Source organism: Leiobunum rupestre, chromosome 6, assembly GCF_980474605.1.
Source record: "Leiobunum rupestre chromosome 6, qqLeiRupe1.1.hap1, whole genome shotgun sequence".
NCBI classification, from domain to species: Eukaryota; Metazoa; Arthropoda; class Arachnida; order Opiliones; family Sclerosomatidae; genus Leiobunum; species Leiobunum rupestre.
The window spans coordinates 44,990,562-45,011,483 of NC_143389.1; the positions used below are offsets into that span (position 1 = coordinate 44,990,562).

Genomic DNA, 20,922 nt, shown 5'->3' on the forward strand with positions numbered 1-20,922 from the left:
TATGTATTTAGGCTGAACAAAAACGACGTTCTGTTTACACGTGAAAAGTTACCATTAATCCAACAAGGCACTTGCAGGTCCTGGCTCTCGGAAATATTACTTCTTGGCAATTTACTTGCAGATGTTTTATTGAAGCGCCTATTGCGTATCGTTGAGTATTCACGGAGACGAATTTTCGTTAACATTAATAAACAAAGGTTTTAAAAAAATCATAAAATATTTATTCTTCATTACTAAACATAGTTCTATTTTACAAAAAAATACAATAAAGTCACACAGTGACGTCTGTGAAAGTGTCCTAAAACAAAAGAGAGTACGAGAAACACTGAAACGCCGGCTAAAATGGTGATCTTCTATATATAGTTGTCTTTGAATGTCATTGAGATTTTTCTGGTTGCGTATTCCACCTCCTCCTTCGTAATAATTATTCGAGTTGTCCTCGAAGACCATTTTGCGGTCGTCTATTTTAGCGCTACAGTGCGTGCGATAAATACGTAACCATGATTCCTATCCGACGGCGCTAGAGTTTCAACGCGCCGAATCTCTCGAAGTCTTTAAAATCTACGATATCACAACCCCTATTCGGAGAATCCCCGATTGGTGAAACTACCATTCGCGGCGTTAGCGCGGGCGTACGGCGGCGGTGGACCAGACTCCTGTTCCGGATATGACGAATAGGACCCGTTGGTATAACCCGGTTTGGCTGGGGAACTGCCCGATACGTCAGTTAGTTGAAAGCCATTAGTGGCCGGAGAAACGGTCGAAATGGAACGCGCGTCATTGCCTAGTTCCTTCTTATTATGAGCCTGCCAGTACAATTTGTTCTGAGGATCGGCCGGACCCCAGGCCGCCGCTGGTTTCAAAGCTCTGAGGAATTTCTGAAAAAAAAACCCAATCACGGTTAAAATCTAAAGGACTGGTTCATTCGCCAATCTATAAGTAATATTTACAGCTTTGAAGGTCGTATCCGGCTGCTTGTAAACCATAATGACGGCCCAGATTGGCATTTGTAAGACGGACACCATGGTCATCACCCAAGCTAGTCCATCGGCCCACCCTGGTCCACCCTTCGACGATATACTCTTATGAGTGGCCAGAGAGTATATCAAAATAAACTGAAAGGAGACGTTGCGCGTTAATTACCAACTTTTTCCTCACTGACTAAATTATTCTCGTTTCGAACACTTACTGCCAAGAGAATGGGACTGGTAACGACCCACGTAATTTTCCAATACCATCCAATTTCTTTTCCGAGCATAAACTTAATATCACTCGTTAGTCTTTTGATTCCTACAGGTGAAATGGACGAGCGTTTAGATATCTCTCGTACTTACAATGGAATAAGGGAAGCGATATGATAATTACCATAGACCCAGCACAGGGCGATGCTTTCAACAATCGCGATGAAAATTACGGACAAACTTCCTCCATAGTTATCGACGATATCCAAAACGTGTAATCCACCCTGTTTAACGAGAAATCCGTTAATGGTCTTGTCAAAGAAATAATTATATACTATGGCTAAACAAGAGATGGCCCGTTAATAGCCGACTACCTTAACATAGACAGTATCGGGATATATTCAGTCTATTATGTAACAAAGTAGGTCAAAGACGCAATTTCTGGGTTAAAACGGCAATTCAAAATTGAAATTTACAATTCAACGCGACATAAAGTGTCACTAAATGTGTCAAAGTCGTCTTGGAATAACGTTGGAACTTATTACGTAGTAAATGAATTTTCCGTAATGATTCATAATGAACGTCGAAATACCTTTATTAATAAGACTACTATCGTAAAGTAGCGTATGCAGGGCCCCCACTCAAATCTTTAATTTTTATAGGAAAAATAGGATTATATTTCTATAAATATAAGACTTTATAGGACTATTTTTACAAAATTATAGGATTTTATAGGAATATCTATGCTATTTAATTTAGTAACTTTATGCATTTAAAAACAAAATCTATATTTAGATAAATAAATCTTCGATTTTCACTTAAAAAATAGAAACCATTTAACCATTTTATCATAAAAATATACTAGCAGCTAACCGTGTTAACAATAACAAAAGTATAGACTGGAATGACTCGGTATAGGAATTGGTCCTATAGCTAAATCTAGCAATTTAACTGACAAGGAGACGACCCGAGATGTTACACACCGATTTTGATCAAACTCGGGGGATTGGTAGACCTTCATGTAACTTGAAAAATCCTAAAGGGAATTTATTCAATGGGCAACGGTTTTACTATGGCAACGAAAAATGTTTTTGACAACATAAAATGGATATTTTCCCATTGAAAATAACATGGGATTTGGACCGATTCCAAGGGTCCCCCCTGTGAAAGATTTTATAAAATTGAAAAATTTTAAAATACCAAAATTATAAAAAAAAAAATTAAAAATCAAAATTGATCACATTTTGATCAATTTGAACCAAATGGGTGAAAATGAACCGATATGGCTTAAATAGGAAAAATTTCAATTTTATGTTGTCAAAAACATTTTTCGTTGCCATGGCCAAACCGTTACCCATTGAATAAATTCCCTTTGGGATTTTTCAAGTTACATGAAGGTCTACCAATCCCCCGAGTTTGAACGAAATCGCTGAGTTACACCTCGGGTAGTCTCCTTGTGAGTGGCGGGTTTTGAAATGGGCGAAATATCAAAATTATAGGATTTTCTAGAACGTTTGGGGGATTTTGCTAAAAATATAGGATGTTATAGGAATTATAGGATGATATGAGTAGGGCAAATTAAAATAGGCGTAACTTACTCTAGTAACGAACACGAGTCCAACTAGATAACAGAAAACTCCCGTTCCGATGCAAAACTTCAGTTTGTGTCTCCTTAAAAATTCAACTTCATCCGAAATACTAGTCAGCACGTTTTCCAATAGTGCAAACTAATGATTGGAATAGAAATAAATCCAGAAATTGATCAGACGTGATTGAAAGGGAGGAAATATTTTAATCAAAAAAGAGACACGAACCTCACTGTCCAAACCCAGAATAAATAACATGATGAAAAATAGAACGGAAAACAATTGAGGAATCGGCAACCGTGACAAGGCATCTGGGTAGGCGATGAAGGCCAAACCGGGACCTAGTATTCGAATCCAAATTTAATTTCATTCTTATTCGTCGGCGTTTCTCCGATTGTTTTAAAAGAATGAAGAGTGGTTGATTAATTACCTCCTTCAGCTACATTGTCAATGTCCGTTCCCAGTTCTTTGGCCAAAGCGCCCAAAACGGAGAAAATGACCATACCGGCTATCATGCTCGTCACTGTGTCCATAACGCTCACAACCATGGCATCTCTAAAAATAATATTTCGAGGTCGTGATTAAATTAAAGTCCACGACGCATTATCTTCATTAACTACATTTTCGTTGTTTTTAATAGTTATGTAATAAAAATTCGATAAATGTTCTATTCCACTTTGATATCGGTGGTTTTTAATGACGCGATGCTATAGATTCCAGCCCGCGTTAAGTCATTAACAACGTCAATATATGCACCCTATAGACAATTAACCAAATTCCTAAAGAGAAACCGGATACCAAAAATGTTCTTTTGGTATTGAAAACGGCGTATTTTCAAAGGCAATATCATATCAGGTTCAAACACCCGAACCATTAAAGGTCATCGGATACTTTCCGCTTTTCCCACAGTTATAAACAGACTCGATTCGCCCATCAAAACGATAAACAACTGTTACCGTCCAGCTTCGAATCAACAGTCTAGGACCCCCAAATTGTAACGGCCAAAGGCGATTGGCTAATGATGGTAAGGAGGAGAAAAAAAGCTCAAAGACGCACCTAAACACGTTGTTTCTGAAGTCATTGTAACTGCTGTACATAATGAGTCCTCCCATGGATACGCTGAGTGAAAAAAACATCTGCCCGGCTGCCGCCTGCCAAACCTTTCAAGAACGGAAACGTTAAATTCATATTTGGAGTCCCCCCGTAGTCACCATTATAACACCCAAAACTAACGGAAAAGAAACGCCTATTGATACTTTTTAGTAAAAATAATATTCCAATAAATCGAGGTTGAAATAATAGTAGCTTCCATTGAAAATACCGTAAATAGTAACAAATTAAATGGGCCTAAGCGCGAAACGTGGTTAGACAAAGAAAACGTTTTTATTCTCAAAACAAAAAGCCTCGATAATTTTTTTTCACGAAGATAAAATATTAGCAAAATGTAGGTTAAGGTTACGCAAATATCGCCTCTCTCCCTCATATTATCGAAAGTGATAGATAGTTTCTGGTAATATTGACTGGGAGGTGGGAGGAGCGTCGAAATTGAATTAACCATATGGGGGGGGGGGGGCTCCGTGGACAAGCCACCACGGATTGCGCCAAGTATAATATTGTTTTAGATAACGCTTAAAATAGTCTTAACGGGTATTATATTGTTACGATAATGATGTTTTTATCGCCTGTTAATGTTTGGCGGGTTAATCGGCTTATATTTTATCGTTTATAAATAAAACCATTTAAAAGTAGGTTCTGTATTATTTTATCTTTCGTACCTCGATTTCGAGTAGTTTTTCCCATTTAGGGGTGATAAAGTGCAAGACACCATCCAGAGCACCGTCTTGCAGAAGACCAGTTACGAGCAACGTCAACAGGATCACGTATGGAAAGGTCGCGGCAAAATACACAATCTGAAAAAGTATACATAAAGATATATTCAATGAGCTCAAAATAAAATTGCGAATCGTTATTGGCAAAAATGTAGAGTTGAAAAAGAGATTTCAACGAATTCTCGGAAAGACAGACAAAACGTTAATGTTGTAATCTGTAATTTTGTAATCGCGATATTTCGATAAGAATGAAGACTTACTTTTCCCGATGTCTTAATCCCCTTGACTAAGCAACCGCAAACGATAATCCAGCTGAATAATAAACACAAAGCCAAATCCCACTTAACACCTCCGATATCTCTTAATCCGTCAGAATTATCCAAGACGTAACGACTGAAAAATAAGGACCCTTTGGTGAGCTTCTTTGTAATAGAAATGGTCGTCTTCCGGGGCTGATATATCTTACTTGAAGTAAGCCTCGCTGGAAAAGAGTACGTTGGGGGGTTTTTTGCCGTCGGAGTCCAGCAAACCGCTGATGTTCGCGCTGCGGACAATGCACGTTTCGTTCTCCCTCAGGGTCCAATCGTTGTCGCAAGTGGTCCACGGCAACGTGGGGAAGAATGAAGACACGAGAAAGTAGACGCAGTACGACATGATCACGTTGTAGTAAATACAAATGATTAAGCTCACTGTTACCATGGCAAAACCAACTCCTACGTAGGAAATAAGAAGTGTTGTTTTAGGGTTAAGCCCGCTCACTTTTTTAGCTTTTCTACTATCTACCTTTGGCTATCGGTACGCACGACCAGATAGCGATTGGTCCCACACCGGCGAATTGACCAAACGCCAATTCCAAGAAATACAAAGGTTTTCCCACCAGGAACAACATTATCAGGTACGGTATCAAAAAGGCCCCTACGGAATCAAAAAAGTGCAATGGTTAGTGGCCGTACAAAATAGTTAAGAAAAGTTTTATTTTATTCGCGAAACGCTGTTTGTTACATTATGCTAATTTGCTTAGACGCCCAAGGCACATATTTCGTGACGTATTTAGATTGGGTCTAGGCAACAGTTACCTAATTCGGTAGTGTAATCCTGATAGTTGTAAGAAACATTACATATTTCTCAACCCCCCTCCCCAGAAAGCCACGATAAGATTGTATTGAGCGTTTTGCGAAATGGAAAATTTCCGAATATTTAGGGTAGCCCACTTGTGACAGAAATTGGGGTCACACTTTGACGAGTTTCGCTCTCTCTCGCTCTCACGACGCCAGATAAACTAATTTGCTTAGCAAATCGACAATGACATAAGACTCATCAACCTGAATTTCATTATCAAACCGCTTTAAGAGGCGGTGTATCCGCGTTTTTTTCGCTTATACAACTCAATTTGTCAGACGGAAGAAAAAAACCTACAAGTTTTTCGTCGTTGTTGGCTAACCAAAGCGATATTATTCCGAAGTGATAGATTTACAACATCTCATTTGAGGAATTATCGCGGTTTAACACGTTCATAAAAACGAGAGTAACAACCTTGGAATTATGCGAAACTAGAGAACGTTACCTCGTTGGAACAGATAAAACAAAGCAAATACCGATAGTAGATTTTATGGCGACTCTAGACCCGTTAGCAACCTTTTCTAGCACGCCTTTCACTTTATATTATTTTAGAATCTTTCGTAATAAAGAAATAAAAACCTTAATAAAACCTTCTATACATCCGATTATCCACTAAAATATGAGTAGATAAAGATTTCACCCCTTTATAATCTCCCTACGGGGAGCTTTTTAAATCAGGAAGTCAGAAAAATATAGTTTTAGTATAATTTCATTGTAATTTTGTAAAGGCCTTGCGACTATCTTTTGGTTGCCTTAGTTATAACTATCCTCGAGCGACCAACTTAGTCTATAATAGTAGCATTTTGCAGTTAATTTTACTTTAGTAGGTTACTTAGGGAATACAATTAGTAAGCAGAATGCTACTATTATAGACTAAGTTGGTCGCTCGAGGATAGTTATAACTAAGGCAACCAAAAGATAGTCGCATTACTGGGGGTCCGTCCGGGATTTTCCATGATTGGAAACTTGGGTAGTACACCACTTTCACACATACCAGGCATAGTCGCCTAATATACGCGTTTACAATACAATAGAAATCTTCGCATTCCTTTACAACGGATTAGAAATCCTCTACTCTAGCTTTAAACACAGGGGGTCAGCTGGTGACGTTAAGACGCTCGAGGACTACCCATTTGGCCCCCCATACGGTCCTTGCTATTCCTTTTTCCGTTTCTCTCTATATAGGCTTATATTTACGGTTTGATTTTTATTTACACTAAATTATAAAGAACGCCATAAAAGGTCGTTACAGCCTATTAACCAGGGCAAAATATTTTTGCTCTACGTTTTGATGGTGAACCACGTTTTTTACTCTAGTTTGCGTTTTCCTTGAATCCTCCACACGCTCCCAGAACAATTAAATTAAATTAAATTAATAATCAGCTAGGCTAATACCCTTGTGGAACATTTTTCACCATGAACACCGAAAAACTCGGTTTGATCATGGAGCAAGAAAGTACTTCTGGAAAGGTAAATACGATACCTTTAGCACAGACCGATTGTTCGAAGTACGGCACGACAATCCGCTAGAGGCGCCAGGCGTTACGCCTGGTTCGTAGGCTTTTAGCGCCTCCTATTTTAGGACAGCCATTACGGAATTTTTATAAAGTTATAGTTATTCCGTTCATCCGTAGGTGGAGACACTCTACTAGGCACAAAGGTCAATTAAGCCACTGTTCGCTGGCCTTCTTTTCCTCTCCAGGATAGTAGTTTCTTCCTCCATGGTTTGATGGTATGAATAGGTTTTAAATATACACATCGGACTTATAGATTTGCAAAGGTTTTCGTTGAAATTAGGAGGAAGATTGAAAAAGAAACTTTAGCTCTAAATATTTTCGAACTGTATGTATACAGCGGGTCGAAATATGTAGGTTAGCGACTGATTAAATAACACAAAAGTAAAGGGTTAAACTAATCAGGAACTAAAACGACCGTACATGGTTACGTAAAATTACGTACGGATAAAAAAATAATGGAAAATTTTATGAAAGAATAAATTCCGAAACTAAGTACAAGTTGTTACTTCCACTAAAGGAAAACGTTAAGGAAATGCGGTAAAACCTTTACGTTTTTAAATAATTTAAAATCGTCCCTTCACGCAAAAACCAGTTTGACAAAATTGAAAGCTTCGGATGATTTAAAAAAATATAATACATATAATTATAATATTTATCCAAATACGTAAGCCAGGGGAATACAACAATATTATTAAACTACAAAATGAACAATTATATTCCGCATTTCGGCGGTGAAATAACAAAGGGTATATTTTTTCTTAATTTAATAATACAAGCAATTTCACCTTGTAAGTATTTAATAGGTTAATAATTACTAAACTGAGGTAGAGAGGGATAAATTAGGGAAATGGGCGATTTAATTCTAATAATTATAAAACGTACAATCTCGAGGAAGAAAAACCTGTTTATTTAATTTTTGTTCTTTTTCGCTTTAGCCTCACCGCGAAATCTTAAATCTTTATTGGTTATTAGGACATGGAAGGGAATGAGAAAAATTCCTAGAATCAATTTATTAATCGGTTTTAAAAGGGGGTGGCTTATTTTCCACGTAAGAAATATGGAGAGTTGAATACTTAAACGCGTTTAAATGACCTTACGTCTCAACTACGCGAGTGTCAAAAGTAATATAAGCATATTCGTGTCATGATGAAACGCGCAAAAGCGCTACAACCGGAATTAATTTCAGTTTTTTATCTCGATAAATTATTTATCCCCCTCCCCCGAAAAAGATTTTATTTCACGTTAATAATTGGGGATGAACTTACGGACTTTCCTTGAAATTGTACTAAAAATTAAAAATTTCATTTATAGGTTATCTTGATGATTTACGCGATATTGTCAGTAACTCATATACTGAAATACAATGATATAAAAATACGCGTATCAATAATATTGTACATCGACGCGCTAAAGAAATAAGGGTTTGTAGGTTAAGAGCTGATATTTTCTCTTTTTAGGGTAGAGCCCTGAAATAACCGTATTCTGTTAGAGGGGGTGGAGCGGGGGTTACAAAAATGAAGATAAAAAACAAAGCGTAAATAACTTCGAAAATCGCGGCACTATAGCGGATCTGCCCCGAAAAGAATGGCGAAGAATACGGATACACCTCTTTGTTTTTACGTGGTACTTGGGTTCAAATGAGGGAAAAAAGGTGAAGTCTGCCTATCGAGTGGGGTTTTTTTATTTCCAGATGAGATCGTGATGTTCGTTTCGGCTGATATCATAAATTAACACGTGAACGCAGCGTGCACTCTCTGGCAGACTAAACTTCATTTTGCTTTCCAAGAGGTCAGAGGGGGGCTGAAAATGGTAATTTTTTTTAACTTGCCCTTTTTGTATTTTTGAAGCCCAAACGCGCCCGACAAAGTAACTCATTACGCGCCAAGATAAAGCCCTATTTTCTAATTATTTGTTTTTCGTGGTCGACCTTGCCCACGTTGGGAACCTTTTTCCTTAACCCTTTCCTTGAATTACTTCAAAGGAAGAGCCTCGCAGCCAAGAAGACGCGTCGATGTTGGAGATAATTAATTAATATTTCTCAATTTCTTTGACGCTTTTAATATGAACACTACATTTTGAAACGGTTTTCAGACTTCAAAAGTCTGTCAAGAGTCGGGTTAAGCCAACATTACAAGTTCCCCATACACCTTTTCAACGGGTGGCTTAACCTGCCCATTTTATTTAATTCGTTATCTGAGAAATATTATTTGTTAATGACCACACCGGCTTTTAAATTTTACTAGTTTCTCGCCCGAACACCGAAAATAGAACTCGAAAAATTCCAATAAATTTTTATCAAGCCGGTATAGCCTTTTAAAAAACACACACATTTTCAATGATTGGAGACATCAGAGAATTAGCTACTTTATTAGCGGAAAAGGCGAAATTTCAAGCATTATCTACGGGTCAAATTGGGCAAGACACATTCCGGGGAAAAAGCATCTCTTTATTTCCTAATAATTGCTGACCGCGTTCTTATGTACGGTAAACGTCTACTTAAATACACTTAACTGAGTCAAACTGACAGGTAGATTCTTGAGATTGATAAAAACGTAAGTTTATCATATTATAGGCTAAAGAAATATAAGGTCGTGGTGCCGTTGACGTCAAACCGCACGTGAGAGGGGCGAGGGGTGGCAACCGGAGCACGTGACAAATCGAACAGTCGTAAAAATGAAATAAGACATTTACCGATTTCCTAACTTATAAGCTTAACGCTTTATCGCTCGTGTGAACAACGCTTGGAGAGACTAGATAAGATAGTCAAGGTTACCAGCAACTTTATGCAAAATGACGGAGAAGGGTGAAGGCTACGTCGTTACCATTTGACATAAGCTGTCAGTGAAAATGGCGTAACGACGAATACCGGCGGCAACGAAAATTTTAAAAGTGAAATGTACAATGTACTTAAAAAACACGTACAGTATATCTTTTGTTCGCTTTAAACAACACCCATCATTACACGGGAAAAATCCTTCAAAATGTTCCGTTCGTGAAACGGAAACGACCTATCATTCTTTTATATTTCTCTGTGATTGTTATTATATTTTACCCAGAATCACCGATTTTCTGTTATGTGCCTTTCCACTTGGCATATTTCGCGGAATTTCGGGCACTAATACTTCAATTACGAAATAAGGCAACCGTTAAATGTACCACTATTAATATGATTTTACTTGTTGAGGATGTTTTCCCCTGTTCTGGGATTTCGAGGTAGGGTTGTTGGTGTAGTGACGTCGTTACAGAAAATAAAATACGTTTTTATTTGTCTTTAAGAGGAGTAGAAAGTGCACTAGACCCAATCCCAGGTTTAACAGATGCTTGAGTCGTTTGGGGCTAGTTACGTTAAAAATAAGTCGTAGTGCCTGTTAGCGGACAATTTTTCAATTTCGTTCCAAAACAAGCGAAATGTGCCACCTAATGTATAAAATTTTGTCGAGTGGGTGACATTCCTGTTTCAAAATTACAAGCGAAATTATTTAAATATTGATAAAGTTCCAAAATAATATATATATTCCCGGAATTTTTCCATTTTCGGTAAAGCTCCGACCGCGTTGAAAAAATTTTCCGCGATAAATAATTGGCAAACTTAGCGGCCCTTCTTTCAAAACGAGAAAGTGTATACCTTGGCATTCGGGATCAAATTATAATTCTACCCGCATAAACACAAATCGGTCATGGATGGAAAGCGTCAGGGAGGCCTCTAATCTTTCAAGTGAGCACTTTCGCGCCTCATTAGGTCAGTGCTAGACTCCGACACCTCGCCGTCCTTCTCGCAAATGACCAAACGTTGCAAAAACAAATTACACCTTTATGCCCAATAATACACGATTGTACAAGATCGAATTAATGTTCCTTAAAATATGATTCGTATGATATTTTTAATTTATACGTATTCTCTCGTGATATAGAGACGGACATTTGCAAATTTTGCGTAAGGTATTTTGAATCTCAAAGTGATTTCAGAAATCAGAAACTGATTTTGAGATTTTCTTGTTTTTTTTTTAAATTTTTTTTAACGCTGATATAGAGATTTTGTAACTCATTTTCACCCAGATTCCGGGATTTTCAAGTTGATTTCAAGATTTTGTAACTAATTTTCACCCAGATTCCGGGATTTTCAAGTTGATTTCAAGATTTTGTAACCCATTTTCGACCAGATTTCGTAATTTTCAAGTTGATTTCAAGATTTCGTAACCCATTTTCGACCAGATTTCGTAATTTTCAAGTTGATTTCAAGATTTTGTAACTCATTTTCGCCCAGATTCCACAATTTTCAAGTTGATTTCAGGAATTTGTAACTCATTTTTCTCAAAAGTGTACGGGATTTGTCTTTGGTTGGCAAACTTCAAATTAGGGAAATAATTATGATAATTTATGATTTTTATTTAATATTAAACGGTATTTTTTCTAAAGGTTGCATCCATTACGTAACACGTTCGTTGTTTCCTGCTAATCCCAAAAATACTTTTATCAAAACAAGACACGCTATCGCTAACTACGTAATTTGGAAATTAAGTGTCCTTCGGAACAATTCCAAAATAGTGAGGGAAGGGGTAATTTTGAATGGACCAATGCGTTTAGGGGGAAAAAATACACCTACAGATGTAATTTTTTTCTTATGTCTGGTCGTGAAAAAATACAGTATATATAATTTCAATGTAGAGGTAGAGTTATGGGAAAACATAACCTGTTTCTATTGTTAGTAGTCTGACTATTTTAAATCCGTCAAACCAACAAAGTTTCCCATCTAAAGGGTTACGTAAAAGCGCCATCCGACTGGGAAAAAAATTCTTCGGAAAGCTTTGAAGTTTAGTGATGGAGATAAAGAACCGTGTTATTATTTTCCATCGTTTAAAAAAAGTAAATTACCGAATGGAAAGGGGTAAAGTATAGGCTTTCAAATTAAAATGAGTTTCAGGTCGTGTCCTTAAAGAAAGGAGCTTTTATTTTCAAAATTTATTCACAGTAAAATTTGCAATAATTGATGGGAAATCTTCCGACCGTAGAAGGTAATATCGCTTAAGTTGAGTGAGAATTTCGCAAACAATTTTAAGAGCTAAACTGAAAGGTTTAAATGATTCGCAAAATAACTATCACACTAATTAACATTGTCCGAGTCAGTTAAGAGTAATTTAACCGAATAGCGAATTTACGGGGGGTGCGCGGTGAAGCAAAATTAAAAAACAAAAAATATCCACACCCTTTAATTATGGCATTGTCTAAACGAGATACCAGATAAATATTTAAGTACTGTCAATTAATTAAAATTGAAAGTACTAAGATCTCTAAAAACTAGCCCAACGCGTATGGCGTTGAAAGAATAATAATAATGAAATAATACAATGAAAATAAGAAGGCATTTTAAGTTGCCGCTTGAATTGAGAACACGCCCGACGTTCGTTCGCGTTTGATTAATTTCGCGTTGGATAGCGTAATTTCCGGTAATTCCGAGCCAGCTAGCTGGAATAAGGGCCAATGGCCTGCGGTGTTCCCTCGAGACCCAATAGTACTTGTAGAAAACCACAAGTATTTTTAAGTATACAGCGCGTTTTGGGCTTTCGGTGTCAACGTAGGCTGTCGAACGACTGAGAGCGAAATCTCAACACCAAAGGGTTCAACGTATTGTTGAACGATCTCTCTCTCCTAACTAGCGTGATTCAAAGGCGTTAACGCTCTTACGGTCAAATTTTAACGGCTCTTACGGAGAAGTAAGCCTTGGACTTGAAAAAAAAACCCAAAAAATTATCCTGATGCGGCGTTGCGTAATCGTCTATAGCCTCGAGGCATTAAATTATATTTTAAAGCCATTAATAAGTTTTATAATGTTTTGAAATAATATAATATGTTTCTTGAAAAGTTGAAATGACGTACAAATTGTTGCAAAAATTAACGCACCCTATCGCGACTACGGTGAAAATCCTACCGTGAAGTTTCAAAAAAAAATGGAAATTTTTGATTATTTTCGACTAGTGTTGTTAATTTTCCGGAAAAATAAAATGCGGAAAATTTTCCGCAAATCGGAAAAATAAAAATTTGAAACATAAATTACCTTTTAAGGGTTTTTAATGTTTTTAACTTTTTATCGATATAAAATGTCTAATATCAGTAAACATACTACAAAACATTAATAGCGTTACATTGTTAATCAGTTTAAACTAGTCTAGACGTTTAGTTTTACTTTCAGATTCGAAAAAATGAGGCGAAAATACCGCTTTATTTCAATTTGCAAACAATATATTAGACTAATCATGGAATGAAAACTTTTTTTATTTTTTTTCGGAAAAATACGGAAAATTTTCCGGAAAAAGGCCTCGGTCATTTTCCGCGGAAAATTTTCCGACTTACAACACTATTTTCGACTTATTGCGAAGTTAAATGATAAAAATCATTTTATACTGATTTTATTTAGATTTTAATTTAAAGCCTGACCAACATCAATATAAAAAATACCCCCGTAACCTGAAAAGAAATGGCAAACTGTGATTTTTAAATGTGGCGAAACTAGATTTTATTCTGGGAAAAAGAGGTTGAATCTCCTTGTTTTATCCCCGTTTTATTTGAATTGATAAAGTATACGCGGCGCGTCGATAAATAGCGTATAAAAAAGCCGTCCATCCACTTCGAATAACTCTTTCGCTCCCAAAAATGCTTCGCCACCATTACGCAAGTATCCGCAAACGAACAGCGGGGAGGGAGGGAGGGAGGGATAGAGGGGGCGCTAAGACAACCCTTACTCCAGATAGGCGACAACGAGGAAAAAAGGTTTCGCGAAACGTGGCTTAAGGTGGGCCAATAGCAATGTCCGCCTCTAACCCTTTGAATCTCGACTTATCAATGTCTTACGGGAAAGGATAATTATTTTTAAGGTATTAACTTATACGAATACTACCATACATAGCCAGAAGGTGAACTACCTTTACGAGATTGCTGGAGAGCCAAATAACTATCAGAATCCACGCGGATAGAGAGAGAGAGAGACAGAGAGAGAGAGAGAGAGAGAGAGAGAGAGAGAGCGTTAAGAAAGCAAAAACTATATTTTTCTCCTAACCCCGGCGGCTGCCGTTTTAATATTACGTCTTACGGAGCAACAAATACGGATGTAACCAATTCCGGGTAGGTCGACGTATGGCCATGGGTTAGTTGATACCGCGAACAAAGGTTGGTAGAGGGGTGAAGGCTACTCCCATCAACACCCAATTCAAAATTCCGTACCCCGACGAGCGCCTTTCAATACGTTTTTCACGAATATTCGCTTAACCGTATGAAGGCCTCATTGACGCCAAAATCATTAGCGAGGTTAAGTACGAACGCCGACGTGTACGTCTAAGATATTTTCTAACTTGTTTTATCCATACGCAAACTATTAGGTCAACGAATTAAAAGACCAAATTTGTCAACGTTATTATTTAGACACGCAAACGGTGACATACTTTTGTTTGCGAATATAAGTAGGCAAATCAATAAACGATGCGAATTTGAATTTAAATAGGCCCGAGAGAGAGAACGAGACAGAGCGGGGCTTAAGCCAGACTATGTTGTTTTCCACCTCATTTAAATTTAAATAGCGTCACTAAAAGAAGTACGCTAAAGAGTAAACGAGGTTGTGTTGACGTCCGAAGCCTAATCTCATATTCATAAAACAACCGCCGAATTACCGTCCTTTCTCTAGTAAAGATAAAGGTCGCGGGACGATTAGCCCTTCATAAGTACATACGGCTTTTTTATAATAGCTATTTAGATTTGAAGTTAACGTTTGAGGAGGAAATCTTCGGCTAAAAAAGAAACGCTAATGCCGATTAAATTATAGGATGATATTGGGTAATAAAAAATATCGTATTGTTAGATTTAAGTATAAGCGTGATGGTATCACGATCCAATAGAACCGATTTTTCACAACCCTATCTTCACCTAATTCATTATAGAGTGCCAGCAGCTTGAAACTCTGCGACGTCACCAATGTTAAACGTCTATTGAGAAAAAACGTGAGTTTTCATGACAAGCACTACGGAAGCTACGGCTGTGACGTCACTATCTTTTAAAAACGCATCAACTGCTAGCACTCTATTGACTTTCGCTATTTTTCACCACCGAATGGAAGTCACACCATCATGGACGAAGAATACAATGGCTCAAAAAATCGCCGCATTTTAAATGAGAAACTAAAAATCAAGGCTAATCTTAGCTCATTTTGAACAAGCTTGGTGTCGCGACAGTCGATTTCGGACCGCCTCGCGTCGCGATTTCGACCAAACCCACCGTGTTCAATTATTTTTAACAGTTAGTCCCCTTAGTTTCTTAGTCCACGCGTAAACCCAACAACGCCAAATGATATTGACGGTTATGGTAAAAAAGTCATAGGGGTTTAAATAACAGCTAAGCAAACAGAATATAGGTAGTTTAACGAAAAATAGTAGCACGGACACTGACGAAAACCTTGTTCCTAACCCAATTTTGTCAATTGGAGGATTAATATTTGGGTTAAACACACAGACAATAATCTGCCATAACTCTTTCGCTGATAAAACGGCGCAATCTAAAGCCCCCCCCCCAGTCATTCATTTTATAGAAAAGCCTTTTTTCTTTTGGAAGAAAACCGTAAATCTGTTATCTGTGGTTTGAATAACGGCTCTTTTTACGAATAGCCCGCCGAAAATTGTCCAACGTAAATAACCGTCCGTTCGACCAAAACAACCGAAAGCGATTGAATTGAGTCTCGCGATGAATGTAGGTAAACAATGGCGTACCTCCTCCGTTTTTGAAAGCCAGGTAGGGAAATCTCCAGACGTTTCCAATGCCGACGGATAAGCCGATGCAGGAGAGGAGAAATTCCCATTTGCTGCCCCATTTGCCGCGAGAGACGATGCTCGCTTCGGATAATCTCCTTTCTCGCGCTTTCTCCGGATCACCATCCATCCCGTTCGACTTGACATCCATCCCGCTTCCTAATACGAAAAGGATTCGCAAAAAAGGATTAGCATACTTATTTCGCTAATTACATTCTTCTATTAAATAGTAATCATTTTCCGAACCAGTAAACAAATTTTGGAGAGTTAAATTAATAATATCGGGGGGTTTCTTCCCCTCGCTGCGCCACTGGACACGGTCATATTATTCACTATCTAAATTTAAAACTATATAATTTCCAAAATTAATTAATATTATTCACTATCTAAATTTAAAACTATATAATTTCCAAAATTAATTAATATTATTCACTATCTAAATTTAAAACTATATAATTTCCAAAATTAATTAAATATATAGTTCACGATAATATTTGATATAATAATAGCAAATAAATGAAATTATATTCAAATTTGGATTTTAACTTCGTAAATTTAAAATATACTAGAACCCTATAACAAACTTATCGTATCTTTCATTTTCAAATAATACTTTCCAACGATGCCTATAAAACCGGGTGTAATAAGCTAAAGTTTATATTTCATACATATTTCAGTATAAAATGTTAACTTTAGTTAACGAAGTCTAAGCCAAATTTTATAATGGAAGTTTGTTACATAGTTTTCAAAGGTTTTTCCAAAGCAGTTTGAGCATTTTTATCTAAATTTGAACCGCAAAAAAATACTATCTGGTAAAATTGGCTCCCTTCAAAATAAAATAATTGGAAAGGAATTTCATCAATCGAAAATTTAATTTGATACGGTTTGAAAAAAAAAACGGGTCAAGACCATATTTAGTCGAACATGAAGGTTATATATCTTTTTTTACACCTTCCAAATATAATATCACACCACTAATAGTTTCATTTTGCACCATTTAATTTACAGAATTAAAAGCTGTTTAGACAAAATGGCAAATAAAAGCAATATTACGAGAATAAACGAAATTTCAAATACCTTGTATAATAAGTCCGAATAAATAACAAAATATATGATTATTTTTTTAAAGAAAAATAAATAATTGACGTTTTATCAAATCAAGCGACGAAATCAACTCCGTAAAATCATTTAAACACCAATATTTTTTTTAACTTTTCGAAATTAATTAATAGAAGACACGTTCCTTGACAATTCTTCGTTAACGATTAGTTAAGTCGCTTGGGTAAAAACTTAGTTTAAAAAGAAGGCGAGAAATGGTCTAAGCTTTTGAATCTGACCTGCCAGAAGCTCGCTACTCCTCTAAATGAGTTCAGGCAAGGCAATGAGCTACCTTTATTTTGATTCCACACGAGATATACGCGTGCCGTTGTGGCCGCCGCCGCTAGCCCCAGAATAAAAACTAAGGAAGGGGGGCAGGCAAAAACAGGAGGGCTGGCAGGGATGAAATTACACGGGGGGGGGGGCGCATTCAAAGACGTAAGAGCAAGGGGTGGGGCGGGAATCCGACGTGAGAGGAGGAAGAGGAGTCAAAATAAAGAGAAATCTTGTGGCTCGCGCGTCCGTCGCTGTTCTGGGAGAAGGAGAGGATGATTAGACGGATGTCCATGGGAAATTCCAGTTCCTCCTCGCGCCCCTTTACGCTTCTCTTTCCCGGTAGTGACGCGATAATCCGCGCCGTCTGCCGCTCTCCCCTCTTCATTTCGAAATGGCAATAGTCTATCGTTTAATGAAATTTTGATAAGGACTTCGCTTTCCCAATAATCTCTTTTCAATATCGCGCGAAGGAAAATCTACGATCAAATTCCTAGTATCGCTTCAAATACTCTCGAAAAATTTATTTGAAATGTTTAATTCCAAATTCTTTTGGGAGGATATTTCGAAGGCCGTATGGGCTACCAAATTATGCGTGGGAAATAGTTAGCCAATGTTGGCGATTGAATAGGTGTTGAGCAATATAATACCAGGAAAGCTTAACTCATATCATCAGAAATGTACCTTCGTGATTGTTTAAAGAGATCGTGGTTTCCGTATTTCAAATTAGATTACGAGGTTATTTAACTAGAAATTGCGTAAGGTGTTCTTCTCCTACTAATTTTTATTTCTTTCATTTCTGTAGATTAGAGAAATGTTTCTCACACCCATTATTCTTTTTAGAATATTTCAGTGTTATCTAATTAAGAAATTTAGCATTTAAAACAGTATCGATAAATAATCTGGTTTCTACGCGTTCTCGTTACACGTTTTCTTGTGGGAGCTTAATCGCTATAGTCTAATTATATTCTACGTGTTTGTGATATTTATCAAAATTAAAACTTACTCAATATATTTTTTTAAATAACTTTGAAATTCGCATTGAATTTTAGCAGAAGTAAATAAGTATTCTTGAGTTCGCTTGAATTTTTTAAAATTCAAAATATTTCGTATTATGAGTTCTTATAGCTATTACAGATAGAAAATAAGGTTTATAAATAAGTAAATATCCCTACGCGGTAAAATTTGTACATTTAAATCGCCAGGCGAAGTAATACCAGCTGTAGTGTACGCCACTTCGCATGGGAAAACATTTATACATATTTAATTTTAATGACATGCTTGTACATTGAATAGGTGTTTAGCAATATAATACTAGGAAATGTTTTGGAAATTTATATTTATTATATTATATTATAATAATACATATATATCTATTTAGATAAATTATAAACTTCTTGTTTTATCCAAAGACCTATTTAGCTTTTAGTTTTAAGCTAAAGCTCAAGCAAGTTTCGACATGATATTTGGCCGATAACTACAGTTATAAACGAGTTTATCCCCAGAAACACTCACCCCATATCCTTTAAATAATAAAAATACGACTATCAATACACAAATTCTAAGTACAAGTTCATAGAAATTAATATCAATGGCCGTATAAGTGTTTTCATGTTAAAAACTATCTTGCGATTTCCAAAGGTTTCGTTCAGTCAGCGTTTTACGAGTCAGAACTGAAACTTTTTAGTTTCTAAAAGTGGTCGTCACATCGACTATTTTCTAAAAGTGGTCGTCACATCGACTATTTTATCACAGGTTCAAAAAGCTCCATTATCCGTCGACTCAGTATCATTTTAGGCGAAAGAGTAATTATCACTAAATTACGATGCATTGTAAAGCCAACACGTAACTCAACAAATAGGACACGTCAACAAATGGATGCAAAAATTAAACTTCTACGTTGGTATCTTTATTATATTTATTTTAAACTAACTTAAATTAATGTATATGAGGAATTAAAATAAATCTATTATAATTATTTGTATTCCTTTTAAGGAATGGAACTCAAAAATGAAGTATTTACAAAAATATTTCAAAATCGTTCCTTATATCTTGAAATATATATATTTTTCTGCTTTTGAAAGTCAAACAGTCAGTCGTAAGACACTCGACAGAAGAAAAAAAAACAATTACAGTTGGCCGACCCGAAAATTGCTATTTTACCGCCTTTACGATATTCTATGAAAGTCGGCCCAGAGTCGGCGAAATCGTGATATTTCTAAGCGATAAAAAGCTATAAAATTAGTACGCGAAAATGGTGTCGGTCCAACTGCGAAGATTTCTTTGAAACTACAAACCAATACCATTCTACGCGTGACATAAATTTTTATAGCATCTCAACTTTATATTTTTTCTTATGTTTCACTCACCGAAGAGTTGGCGAAAATGAGATCTTTAGAAGCAATAAGAAGCGTGAAAAACGGTATGCGGAAATGCAGACTGTTATAAAATTAAAAAAACAACCATCGGTTAAATTACCAAAATCCATTTTCGCCATTTGAGCGTCGTGTAAGCGCAAAAAACGGCTATAAGTCTGTGCTATTGCGGATGAATTTGTAGATCATTGGAACTAGATTAAAAACACATCTCATTGGAAGATATCATGGTTTTAGCAGGAAAATATATATTTCAAAGGATCCACTGGCACTCGGAAAATAGAATTACTTCAGAAAATGAATTTAAGAAACCCTGGGCCGGGAGTAGTGGCGTACTCCTGTAATCCCAAGCGTCTTGGAGGCAGTGTTTGAGGATGGCCGTGTGAGGACGACCACCAATCCCCCACGGCAGTCCTGTTTCCCGGCTTTTTGGAGTCACACCGGGATCTCCGGTGCCAGCTGTGCCGGGTTACTTGGGCTGCTGTGCGCTCGTCGTTCCCCTTTAGGAGCTCTCTCCAAAGGGTTTGACTCTCTACCTACGTAGGTAGGGTGTCGGCTGGAGTTGCTATAGCATCCACTCTTAATCCCACTGCTGTGTGCGAAGTGAGGATTGGTCCACCTATTGCTGCACCTTCAGCTGGGTTGAGTGGCTCGCGTCGAGGGTGTGACCATCAGTAGTAGGGTACTACTACAACTGCTGGATTTGTCACCTGTCCGAGCTAGGTGGACGCTGGCGTAGGGCACTATGATGATAGACCTCCGGTGGTATGGTCTCTGTTACTAGGTACACCGGGCTATAAATTCTGACACACTGTCCTCACGTATCCCCCCGTTGGCGTGGCCGTTACACATATCTCGCCCTGATTAATCAGGTGGACGAGCGGACTGAATTGTCCCAGACGTTACAATCCCGAATAAAAAAAAGAAACCCTGGTAAGTTCTCACACTGATGATCTTCGAGAATTATTCGACTAGGTGCCAAGTCTATAGCTTAGCACGTCTCGGCTGTAAATCACACCCGTTTCTATGAGAATCATCAGGGTCACCATAGCCTACCTTATACATTCCAAGTATAGTTTCCTTGTTTTATTTAGTTAGTGCAATATAATTTAAAATTAACTCATGATGTTTCGTTTTCTCTATTTACTTTTGTTGGGA

At 37.1% G+C, this 20,922-nt stretch overlaps 1 protein-coding gene across 5 annotated transcripts; it reads right to left on the reverse strand.

Annotated features, from left to right (window-relative positions):
- Positions 1-231: 231 nt before the first annotated feature.
- On the reverse strand, positions 232-17,399 carry LOC149941132 (sodium- and chloride-dependent glycine transporter 2-like). Of its 5 annotated transcripts, none has more exons than XM_090178364.1 (14): positions 17,356-17,399; positions 15,980-16,177; positions 5,380-5,511; positions 5,063-5,309; positions 4,857-4,989; positions 4,543-4,677; positions 3,824-3,927; positions 3,198-3,322; positions 2,996-3,108; positions 2,780-2,908; positions 1,366-1,465; positions 1,190-1,290; positions 951-1,115; positions 232-878 (listed from the first exon to the last, which is right to left on the reverse strand). In XM_090178364.1, the coding sequence occupies exons 2-14, from the start codon at positions 16,167-16,169 to the stop codon at positions 579-581; spliced, it is 1,974 nt and encodes a 657-aa protein (XP_090034490.1). In that variant the 5' UTR covers positions 16,170-16,177; positions 17,356-17,399; the 3' UTR covers positions 232-578. The 5 variants fall into 5 exon arrangements, with proteins under 5 accessions (XP_090034490.1, XP_090034489.1, XP_090034491.1 ...); XM_090178363.1 differs by lacking the exon at positions 17,356-17,399 and adding an exon at positions 17,096-17,301; XM_090178365.1 differs by lacking the exons at positions 15,980-16,177; positions 17,356-17,399 and adding an exon at positions 9,924-10,104.
- Between the last annotated feature and the right edge of the window lie 3,523 nt (positions 17,400-20,922).

Excerpts from the sequence above, each read along its gene's own strand:
- LOC149941132 (XM_090178364.1), bottom strand. The coding sequence starts at position 16,169 with ATGGATGTCAAGTCGAACGGGATGGATGGTGATCCGGAGAAAGCGCGA. Across the intron at positions 5,512-15,979 it reads GGCTTTCAAAAACGGAGGAG|GGGCCTTTTTGATACCGTAC; the intron begins GTACGCCATTGT and ends TTGATTCCGTAG. Across the intron at positions 3,928-4,542 it reads AAAAACTACTCGAAATCGAG|GTTTGGCAGGCGGCAGCCGG; the intron begins GTACGAAAGATA and ends CGTTCTTGAAAG.